We start from the raw sequence: 12,627 nt of genomic DNA, 5'->3' as shown, positions 1-12,627 counted from the left end.
AGTGATACTTCTGAAAAACAGTCTACAAGAGATTGAGATGGATATATACTACCAGAAGTATTAGGATACATTTAAGGTTTATTATTTTTAACCGCACTTAAAAATTATTAAATAATTTATGCTTGGTAAAAAAAAACATAACTACTTACTAGCTGTGCCCTGGTGTCACCTGGTTCACCCGCGTCAACTACGGATCGCAGCATAGCGCTTTTGTTTTATTATAAAATTATACTCACTAATTAAATATTTCAGTGATTCTTTAGGGGCATATGTCATCATGTCCACGAAGATAACCATATATTCCCCTTTTGCAAACAATTGCAACGACTCCATGGCTGTCATCATATCTATTAAGCCAGCAGTTGAACCCAAAAAGACGTATACTGAAAAAAGGAAAAAATACAATGATTTCTTAACGCAATAATATTTCGTTCGATCGAAAATGTTATTCGCCAACAAGACCAACCCAGCTATATTAGCTATCAAGCAATGGGAAATTTTTACTTTACTAATTAATAATTCACCACACAATTCACATTTTTAAGAACATATCTTCAAATAAATAAAAAAATTTAGGCGCAATTATTATAAGAAAAATTAATAAAGGAGCCTCAAAATACAGCAACTAAATTAACATCTTAGCTGTGGTTTTCTTTTCATATTACACAATTTTTCTAAAATATTTTAAACTGATTCGGACGTATTTGAATAACAAGGCACTGATTAAACTAATACATTTTTTTATTTGCACATTTCCACCTCACATTTGCAATGTAAGGTTAAAAAGGCACGACAAATTCACCACAGCCTTCTGAATTCTGAACACACAATTTCCTTTTTAATGAGTTATTATAAAAAAATATTTTGTATTAAATTGTTATAGTTACAGCAGAAAATAATAATATAAACTTACTTCTGGTTCTATTTTTGGTCTCCTGTATAAATTGATACCAGAACCCAGGCGCACAACATGTCATTTTCTCTTCGCAGCACTTGAACCCGTCGATGACTGGCCGCTGATGATTCACCGTTAAATTATTCTTCTTTGCGTGGTTTTCGAGCGTCAGTGCTACCGTCACCCAAGACTCCTCGTAAACTATTGAAAACTTAGTCCATCTGTAGTACCTCAGAAGCGCTATTACAGATTTCGTTGCCTGTAATTTGAATTAATATATAAAAATTCAGCTTCGGTATGCTTGTATTCACAAAATTATAAAAAATATACATGTATTTTTATTTATCGTTGCATTATAAGAGTTTTTATATGTGTAAAATATAAATACAAAGTGTAAATGAAAACCGAAATATTACTTTACATGCTTTAGAGGTACATTATTTACTGTCTCTGAGACTTATCTGTGCAACCGAATGCAGATACAGCCAAAACATCACATGCAAAATTAAAATAAAATAAATGACGAGAGTCACTTTATTAGGCATGAGTCGCGTAGCGTAGGTACTTAGCGCGTTTCGGATTTCAATATGTTTTGAATTATTTTGTATGGAAAAATAAATACGCTTCTTTTGGAATATTAAATGTCTTTACAGGGTGATTCCTTATGAAATATAATTATGCACCGTTCAACAATATTTCGCAATTCGGTTACACTTTGTATAATAGTTGCTCACTTGTGTGTCAGGTGGCTCCAATCTCGCAAAGTTTGATAACATGGAGGTTTGGTAATCAGAACATTTCTGAAACAAAAGTAAAAACGTATTGTTTAGCGCTATATCCATATCCGTAAGCGCGAAAGTACGTAGAATTGTTATTAGAGTAGAGTAGAGAAGCGGTGGCCGGTGTCGGTATAGTCCCACCTTAACTTCGTTTCTCTGAACCGAAAAACATAATTTTAATGTAATAAGTTTCTTTGCCACACGTACACTGTTTTTTTTCAGCCGCAAAGTTTGGCTTGTAGGAAATGCTTTCTTAGGCATTTCGCCCGCCATTTGTAAGTCGTATTAAGATTGTGCAATAAAGTAAAAAAAAACAACACCGACAATTTCTACAAAGAGCCGAAATTGAAACTGTTACTAATGCGCAAGACCGAATTAGAAGCGACGACGCACAGGGCCCGAGTCATCCTGCATTTAATATAAATTCAAGCTTCACATTTAGCCAAGTAATTCAAGTTAACGTTTGGCCAAGCCTTAATAATACCCTAAAAAATTCAACTGAATTTCTTAGGGTCATTAAAACTTCAACTTTGGCCAGAAATCCCCCTACATTAACCCCTTCTTAATGTAGGAGGAGATCCGTGCTCTGTAGTGGGCCGGTAATGGGTTGATATGATGATGATGATGATGATGTGTAGAACAACCACTGCTACGAACTAGTCAAAATTTCGCCCAAGAAAATAATATTTATATTAGAATTGCTGCTATAAACACCCGCAATTTAATGATTGACCGTTGATTAAGGTCAAACCATTAAATTACCCTCTTCGTATTCTTTTGTTATTTTTTTTTTATAAATAGTTTAGTGTAGACATTGGAAAGATTAACTGGTCAAGGATTATAATACGAACTTACGTATGAGATCATTGGCAGGTTCCTGGACATGGCAACGATAGCCTCGGTGTGACAGCGCCCCTCCGGGCCGAAGAAGGCAACGACGCCGGAGCAGGTCATGTCAGTGAGCATCCTTGTCGCAGTCACCGTATCACACCGCGTGTCATTCCACTTAAGCAATAACTTTACATCGGGCAAGAGTTTTGTGCTATTATTCACCTGAAAAAAATCCCAAGTAATAACACTAATATTATAAAGCCGAAATTTGGAATGTGGATAAATTGTACCGTGCAATAAAACTATTTAAAGAAAAAAAAAATAGTTATCGCGGGATTTGAGAAAAACTGAATTTCACGTCTATGAGCAATGGATATTTGCTGACAAAATATAGATTTTGTCAGCATACTTCCTCGAAATGTTAATTGTACTAGTAACACCGCGGGTCACGCGGAGAGCAGCTTAGTATAAAAGTGGACGTGTAAAATCACACAGGTACCTTATCACTGGATTAAAAAAAAAGAAATAACTATTGTCACCTTGACTAGCCCAACAGCTAAATCAATCTTGACGAAATGATACTTCGTATCCTCTAGGACTAACATGCGAGACATCAAACACACAGTTTAAGTTAATCAATTAACCAGTACAGCATTGTCCAACAACCAATACCTACATCCTCAAGGGCCATAGACAGAGCGCCTGAGATGGCTAGGCCCTGTCTATCTCGGAGCTCGCCCTTTATAGAAGGTAGATAGCCGATGGTAATGTTGAATTTCTTGTCGAGTTCGGCGACGGAAGGCCCGGCCAGTAAGCCCAGCGCCGCGAGTAAGATCACCCGCGCGCCGTGCCACATGCCGTCGCCTTCACCGCGGCTCTGACACCTGGGCAAACGAAATATACTAATTAGACTTTCTGTCCAGAATATGATATAACAATCAATAATACTTTCAGCACTGCTAGCATAGACAGGTGACAAAACTTTTAACCCCTAATTATGTTCACCAAAAATGTATAAAAATAACTCCCCCACTGGTCAAAGCACAACCACAGGTAATCATGTCTATTATTTGGATAGAAATGTGGGATAAGATAAATATTCTGTCCTTTCCCCATGGAGAATATGTCCTCCTGCCCATGCTAGCCTATAAAAATAATTTGATGACTCTATCCTACAAAATTATCTTTGTTAATAATCCGGCATATACATATACATGGCCAGTCATACTAAAACGTTATTTATGGATTAATTATTAGAATTTTTTTTAATATTGCCAAATAAAAAAGACGATAGGCTCAGTTAGATATAGGTATAGGTAGGTAAGTAAATAATATTAAGGGTATAGTTTTTACTACAAAATAGATTAAATAAGAAGAGTTTTTGTTTTAATTTTAAAAACAAATTTCTAGGCGACTGGAAGGGTGAGGTGGCGATAATAGATATGCCCTGTGTGGCTGCTTACTACCCCGATAGTCTAATGGTTAGCAGGTTCGACTACAAATAAGGAGGTCCTGGGTTCTCCCATAAAAAAAACCTGCAATCAACCTGACGTAAGGAAAGCGTTATCTACGACAAGTTTCAAATATCATAAGACGTATGTACTAAAATTAACGCCTTGTTATTGAAATCATCATCGTGATATAAACTCATTACCGGCCCAGTACAAGGCACGGGTCTCCTCCCACAATGAGAAGGGGTAAAGGCCGTAGTCCACCACGCTGGCATAGTGCAGATTGGTGGACTCCACCCATCTTTCAGAACATTTGTGTCTCAGATATGCATGTTTCCTCACGATGTTTTCCTTTCCTTCACCTTGCTTCAAGCAAGTAATATTTAAATTGCTTAAATAGCACATAAATTAGAAAGTTAGAGGTGCGTGCTGGGATTGAAACTCGACCCCCGAAAGTGAAGTCGAAGTCCTACCCACTGGGCTTTCACCGCTTTCATTTGCATAGTCATTGTTTGAGGACTGTTTAATGTAAGAAAACATAATATTGTGTACAACGCAATAAAAGAGAGTATTCCTGACGCGATATCCGCCCAAATATAGGAATTACTTCCCTGCTGTCAACTAAGTAATTGCCTTGCAGCCGGCGGCCGATTAAACCAATTGACATGACGCTGTTTTGACAAAATGACTCCGGCAAATATGGTTACATGAAAATGCACGAATTATGATATAGTCACAAAAGATTCGAAGACCAGAATCTTTTAATATTGTTTACCTGACCAAATCAAAAAGGTGGACATCCCTTATAGAGACTTGAGTTTGAAATGAGTCGCTAAACTAAAGTTGTAATTGGGTAACGGGGCTCAATCTCGTAATCTCAATGTGCTAAAACCCTGTACCGATAAACTGTGGCGGTGACTCCACGTTAACAAATCTATATAGCGACTCAAAAATGAACGTAAGGACACGGAAGACCCTACATCGTGATATAGCAGTTATCGCAAATTAGCGCGATATATATAACTTCCAAAGACTAATGGTTGATTTTGGTCCCCGAGAAAAACACTAGCTTTCTTTCTATATTACGTCGAGCGCACCCTCATTACTCAAGTACCGAACGCTGAGCTGGTATACCTACTCCCAACTGGGTGGACAGACAACATACCTACGAATCGCAGGGAATTTGGAACTCGCTCCGTTGTTGTATGTCCAACAATAAAGTCCTATCGATTGATATAATAATGATGCTGACAGATTTGCCATTTCATGAAAGTTAACATTTTGATTTAGAAGGCGCATTTGGAAAGATTTCGACTTCACTTTATAGGGGCCGAGTTCGAATCTCAGCAAGCACCTCTAACTTTTCGAAGCTATATACATTTCTAGTAGGTAATTAAAATATCACTTGCTTCAACGGTGAAGGAAAACATCTCGAGGAAACCTGCATTGCTGAGAGTTCAACATAATGTTCTCAAAGGTGTGTGGCGTCCACCAATCTGTGGTGGACCGGCGACCCTAACCCCTTATCATTGTGGGACCCGTGCCCTGGTTGTGGGACGGTAATAGGTTGATATGATGATGAAACATTTTGACGATATAACAAAATGTATTGCTTCTCCACATAATATTCGAAAGCAAGTGCGTAGCATCTCCCTCCAGATTTTATACCGCAACTAACTAGGCACACTAACACTCAAAACGGGACTGGACAGACCAGTTTCTATGTATGAAATATATTAACACGACACATCTACATGTTACTTATTTATTTAGAAATTAAATTTTCTGCTGGACCACATTAAAGGATATGACTCGAAATATTCAACTATAAACAATTATATGGAACGCTTTAAACGAAGTCTGGTGTTAGATTATTATAAAACTATTGTTGTCTGTCCTCAGCCTTGGCTGACGAAGAAAAGACGTGCCACCGAGCGATTTAGCGTTATTACAAGCATTACAGTACGATGCATATAAACAGATTCCGTGTATGGGTTTACAATAAAGCCATACCCCTTTCTTTTTTTCTATTACGGGCGGGAAATCTCCTGGCGAGGAACCCAGCATCCTGCGGGAAAAGCTTGGGAGAATGGGGTATTCTTACCCACTAAACCCCCTCGGTGTCCCCCCTCAGCACAAATTGAGAAACCCCGGAATCTCCTAGGACTACACCGGTCCACTCCCTTGTGAAAAGCCCAAAAGGCACATCCCGGGAGAAATGGTCCCCCGACCTCATGTGCCTGGCTGGTAAGCATGGCAACATGTGTTACAATAAGTTGCCAACGCCCCGGGGGTCAAAGCCGGTAAAAAAGGGTGAGCGGCCAGATAGGTACAGCCGTACAGGTAAGCCGGCTACCATCTTAGTCTTGATCATAACTTACCATCAGGTGAGATTGCAGTAAGACTTGGGTTTTGACTAGGGTGAATAACGAAAGAATTAGAAAAAAAACAGTTGTATGTAAAATCGAATGTTGTTCAAAAATTTCAAGTCAACCCATCGTCTACTTTCGTAGAGGATTGGATTTACTATAATGAATAAAACTTAGAAGATAGATAGGTCATTAGTTAAGATCAAACGAATTACAGCCAACGACATAATGCTGACAGCAGACTCATACTCTAACTGCAACATGGTCCAGCTGCCGCGACACTGATCTTGCCTTGAGATAACGTAAACGATAACGCTGTTAAGCTATTTTTACACTTGAAAGGTAATGTGGCAGTCGCGAGATTAATATTTTTGCGGGATTGAAAATATTTACAAATCAGTACACGTGCACTGTGCATCAAAGTAAGCGTGGGATACTACATCTTCTATAATCTAATGATTGCAAAGTTATGTTATGTCACGTTATTTTTATGAAACTGCGTACAAAATTTCGCTATAATCTAGTTCTAATCCCTCTCCATTTCATTACCTAAGTGCAGGTATATTACTCGTATTTAAACAATCATGCGCATTACTTTACATGTCAATAAACCTTCTCGCTACCTTTAGCTCGGTTCAGCTCAGGGTTCAGCTTCAATAATGGTAAACACCAAAAACGTCTTCTTTTATTTTATACTGTTTATTATCATAGACCTTACTAACACCAAATTCTTTCGGCCATTTAAGTATGAGGAGATATAACTAGATAATGCGAGTTGGTTTGTACTTCCAACCACTAACCACTTGGTATGTTCATAGTTATAGACTAGGTTACGTTGCAATCGAGACTAAACGGGGGCATCTAAGTTGTTAAGTGAAATATAACATGCCTCCATTTCAAAAGATTTTTTTTCTTTTTAAACCGTACGTTTTATTTTTCTATAAAATATTCCGTCCAACTATGCCACTTAAGTAAGTTAGTTTATACAATAGAAATACGAACCTATAGAGTATTTCAACAGTTGGAAAGTGTAAATCTTCCAGAGTTATTGAGGATTTTGTATGTTTCTCGTCATACTCAACCTGCTCCCACCACGCTGCTGAGCTGCTCTAATGTGGGTTTGTAGGCTTTTAAGATTATGAACACATAATAGTGACAATAATAGAGGCCGAGGTTACGGGGGTGGCCAGTGACATAAATATTCCACTTGCCACTTTCCAAACTCAGGGCTGAGAATTCCTTGTGTGAAAACTATCAGTTAAATTTTCGGTGTATAGGACCAACCTTAAAATCGAACCTAATTTTATCGAAGCAAATTAGCATTGGCATTTGAGTACCTTAGATATATTCTGTTTAAAAAACTTTACAATTACGTCGCGTCACACTAATATTATATGCGTTATTCATGTTGAATATTTGTAACCTCGACTTTGGTTACATATTTACTAAGTTATTAATAGAACTCGAAGTATACGCAGACTGCAGATTGAATCAGAGGTAGAATTCAACCGCTAGTAGAATTTTGTACATATCCTTTGCAGGGAACCAGGGAACTTGATGGAAATTAGTCTTTTTTAAAACGTCTTGGTTATTACCGGCGGATGGTTTCACTTCGAAATACCTACCAACTAGTTTTACGAACAAGGTGTTATGGTTCTTGAAGGTGTTTCTTGCTCGGTCTTAAAAATGTTGAAGATGTAGTACTTATGGAATGTTTATTGTTTATTGTAGTGCAAACGCTCATAAATATGGGGGCATTCAAATATTACGTAAGCAGATTTATTACAATTATTTGCTCCTCCCTTCCCCTTGTCAGCGAAAGTAAGCAAAGCTTTTAACCCCTCTCTCCCTACTTACATAAACATTGGTATATGCATTTTTCTTTTAATGTGTGGGTTGCTATAATATTATGAAAAAAAAACTACTGCTATCATCATCATCATCATAATCAAAACATAGACTCCTATAGTGAGTTTAAGTCACACTGTGTTAAAACAGTTTTCAATTAAAACAGTTGAATCAAATTAGAGCTAAACTAAACCAGTTGTTAAAATTCTTAAAACCCAAAATTTATAAAATATTTTAAGAACGTTTTTCCGCGCCGCGCCGGATAAAAAAAAGATCACGAAAATCAGCAAGCAACTCTCGTTATAATCACGATTATCATTCCATTGCTGGTCGACTTAAGGGTCTCCTCTCAGAATGATATTATTAGAGGTCGTAGTCCACCACGCTGGCCAAATGCTGACTTGCGGTCCTTCATCAGTAAACAAGTGGTATTTAATTGCATGCGAACTGTGTCCAAAAACGACAGACAGACAGACCGGAGTTTTTCCTTCCACTAGGCTACCACGACTTGTGAAATCGCGTAGCGATCAAATCACTGTACCTAAATTAAAATTACATGTAGATATACATAATTAAAACCATTTCTAAGCTACCCGATAAATTGTGAAGTTCGGGTAATACGATGCCATCTATCCGATGATAATAATAATAGTGTTAACACATTATAATTGTGTCATGAAGTTCCTGACCTTACAAGCACTTCCTATCTATTTAAAGAATTTAAACAAATAAATGTTCTAAGAATAGCACATACATTTTTAATTACTATCTTCATTTCGATGGTAATTCATTATTCTTTACTCAAGATAAGATGAAGAAATTTTTGTTTCAGGTTTACGCCGCCGGCCTCTACAAAGAACAATATAGAATAATTGTACGATATAGATTTACAATGAAAAGTTAGAACATTATTAATGTTATATTGTCAAAGACTATATATATAGGTATATATACACTTCTTTAAGCACAAATTCGAAATCTTTCAATTAGCCTGTTTTTCAGCCAATCCATCCAATTTCTTCAACAAATCAATCCATTTTTTTTAAACGGTTTTATATGCGTGTATTTGTCAAATATATGGTAGGGTACAATGAACTTATAAATACATGTAGTACAATATTAAATCAATGGTAACGCTTGTGAAATGATTTAAAAAGGGTATATATGCGTGTATGTGTTACATGGTAATTGCATTAATGAATGTTGAATGAATAATTTAAAAAAAATATGAGCATTTTGCACTCCCTTCTCTATATATAAACTATAAGTGTGGGTAGTTTCAATCTCCTCCGTCCGCGCAATAATTTTTTGCTTCACGTTTTAATATATATATTATAATTTGGCCGCTGAAAGAACGTGTTTTTAACGATCGTCATTTGGGCATGTAAAACAATATTAAACAGTTGACATAACCTTTTAACAAGTGAAGTATGAAGCTTTCAACAATTGAAGTATGAAAAAACTTTGAGTATATTATATATTGCAAATTATTCTGCTAGTCAAACCCTTTCATTTGATGTCAAGAAAATATATAATATTGAGGGAGTTATGAAAAATTCTGTAAACTGACATTTTGTGGCGGCGGCATCCTTGAACCGATTCTAATCAAACAAAAACAAAATCGGTTCGTCCGTTCGGGAGCTGCCACAGACAGACAGGCAAACATACTGACAAACACACACACCACACATACGTCAAACTTATAACACCCCGTCGTTTTTGCGTCGGGGGGTAAAAAAATATCGATATTCAGATTCAGGAATTTCGTAACGACGATATGTTTGAATGCCTTTCCAGTATCTTTTTAGTAGAAAATTAAACTTTCCTGGATCTCTTTATTTTATAGTAATAGATAATTGACGGACCGAGCGAATCAAACCAAGCGAAAAAAACCATCGTACACCGAGCAACAGTTCGCAGGGCATGTAAGGAAAAGGTCCTTAAAAAGGCCCCCCATATCCACCAAGCTAAGGCTTAGGTGTTAAGCTTCATGTGGCTAAAATTACAGCACAAACCACGTATTTCAACCACAAAGAGAATGCAAACATGCTGACAGGCGGCAGAAATAAGCATGTAATATTTCCCCGGACGAGCTGTTTGCTTTTCGTTTTACACGCTTTATATTAGCTTCACTTGTATGTTTGTTTGTAACCGACTTCTTTGGGCGCGATTTTGACCCACTTTAAACGGTCAGATTTCTTTCAAACTTTGTAGACATATCGAGGACCGATGACAATACACTAATCTGAAAAGATTATTCCAATTTTCACTATAAAAAATAAGATTTTTTACTAATTACTACAGCGCCATCTAGACCCAAATGTAAAAAACCTATGGCGTTCGCGTACCTAACAAATTCCAAAGAAAACATTAAGCTACTAGATGGTAGAGGGCGTTAGCTATTACTTTTTAATGGCCTGTTTTAAATAATAATTAGAACTTGCATTTCGAGAGACGGGCACACTGAATAAAAAAAATATATTTTATCTCTTTAATGGTGGATGGGTTACCGATTAATTTTGCTCTAATAAAAAAAATAGATCAAGAAAAACTAAAAAAAATAGCTATTATGAATAAACTAAAATAAAGAAATTAGTTTAGTTTTTTATACCAAGCGTGTTTTTTAGTTTGTTTGAACTATTTAATTATTATTTAGACAGAAAACAAATGGATCAGTGTGACAAGAACCGTTTGTGATCCGAACACTAAAAATCCACCTCTAACAACGGTTTATTTGGGTAGCCAGTGCTTTTACGCGTGTAGGAAGTGCGTGTCGTCCTAACAGAACAGTACCAAATAGGTCGAAATTTTCAGTTGCAGATTTGGTTGTTTGAAACGTGTCACAAGCGGAATAGTCCGTAGTGCTATCGATCTTGGCGAGTCGATGTTTGGCTTGCCACTCCCAACCACACCCTCCTAACTAGATAATAAAAATCGACCACTGAGCCGCCCCGCCGCCGGCATACTATCACTAAAGTTATTACATTTGCTAATACATATTATCACCAGCTATTGCCATAGCGACTTATCAGCGGGCATTTGTTTCTTAAAAATCTTCCTTTCTTTCACCAACCTGTACATGGGATGATTGATTATAAGTCTTTTTTGTACCCATCATTATTATCCTATAACATATGGTAGTTATATAAACACAGAGGAAGCTGCTACCCCATGTCTTATATTTATTTTATTTCTTGCCACGTACGACTCCCGCGGTAAAAGAAGTGGTGTTGACAACTGTATTCTGATCTGCCGTCCCGATACAAAAACCGTTATTATGATTATTGCACGCATCGGATTGGTGAGACAATATTTAGGCCTTTTTATTCCGGAATAGTACCCACGGTATTATAACAATTATCTTTGCACGCCTTAGCAGTTAAACCAAGCAACCACGCGTAGAGACTGCCTAGAGTCCTAAAGACGGGAACTAGGATACATTCTAAGGCCGTAAAACAAAGAGTTCCCGTGATTTAAAATACGAAACAAATGCCGACGTTAAACTGTGTGATTTTTTTGCAAAAAAGCGGACATCCTATTTTTATTCGATAGAGCATATACATATGTACAAAAAGAGGAGGTGCGCCCCTGTGTATCAATTATGTACCAATCTCAATACAATTTTTTAAATTTCTTTACAACGGTTTCAAAAAAACCATAAAAAACTTAATATCTTCAAAAATCTAATCTTAACTAAATACGACAATACATTTTATTTTAAGATATCAGTGTGCTCTCGGTTTTGTTTGGTCTGCTTGGAAAATGTATTAACAAAATTGAGACAGCTTTGATTCCTTTCCTTATAACGTTAAATAAGAGAAAGGTGCTCCAGATATAAATTGTATGTATCTTATACGTAAATTATCAGTCACTTATTAAGATGCTTGGCTGCTTTTGGAATTATAGAGAAAAGCCCTAAGCGGTCGATTTTATTGAAAATTAGTTTATAGTAGAAAGTGACAACCCTAACACTATAATTACCTACCATAAAAAACTTTAGAACTGATTTATTGATTAACAATTATTTTTTTTTTAGTGCTTTTATTGAGGTCAACGCATTACAACAAGTATTGGCTGCTAACATCGAAGTATATAATACAAAATAAAAAAACGGAAAACACAAAAACACGTTTTCTTCATTAGTTAGGATCACAGTTAGCTTATAGAAGTAACATATTAAATAATATGATTAAAGTAACATATTAATATAATGATTTATTAGTTTCTCAGCTTTTTACTAAAAATAATTAGTTGAGTTTCTTGCCGGCGTCCCAGTAAGAAAAATGGTACCGAAAATAAGTGATTCAATGTAGGTAGTTTATGACGAAAACCCTATGTGAATTCACACGGCGCGCCGCTCAATGATCGCGTTTTAGGTGGTTCTTCAAGTTCAACCTATTAGGCGCCTGCGCATTATTAATTGCTGAGTATTCAACAATAATTTCAACGTGCTT

The 12,627-nt window shown here is 36.5% G+C and overlaps 1 protein-coding gene across 10 annotated transcripts in view; it reads right to left on the bottom strand.

Annotated features, from left to right (window-relative positions):
* LOC120624231 (receptor-type guanylate cyclase Gyc76C-like) overlaps positions 1-12,627 on the bottom strand; it is a 35,329-nt gene that overhangs the window by 21,060 nt on the left and 1,642 nt on the right. For all 10 annotated transcript variants that reach the window (XM_039890659.1, XM_039890658.1, XM_039890656.1 and 7 more), the window contains 5 exons: positions 3,182-3,389; positions 2,530-2,727; positions 1,630-1,695; positions 914-1,154; positions 237-383 (listed from right to left, as the gene is read on the bottom strand). In XM_039890659.1, coding sequence (XP_039746593.1) covers positions 237-383; positions 914-1,154; positions 1,630-1,695; positions 2,530-2,727; positions 3,182-3,361 — 832 coding nt within the window. In that variant the 5' untranslated portion in view covers positions 3,362-3,389. The remainder of the gene's footprint in view (positions 1-236; positions 384-913; positions 1,155-1,629; positions 1,696-2,529; positions 2,728-3,181; positions 3,390-12,627) is intronic.

Source organism: Pararge aegeria, chromosome 6 (assembly GCF_905163445.1).
Source record: "Pararge aegeria chromosome 6, ilParAegt1.1, whole genome shotgun sequence".
In the NCBI taxonomy this organism is placed as follows: Eukaryota; Metazoa; Arthropoda; class Insecta; order Lepidoptera; family Nymphalidae; genus Pararge; species Pararge aegeria.
This window is presented reverse-complemented; position numbering and strand designations above follow the sequence as displayed.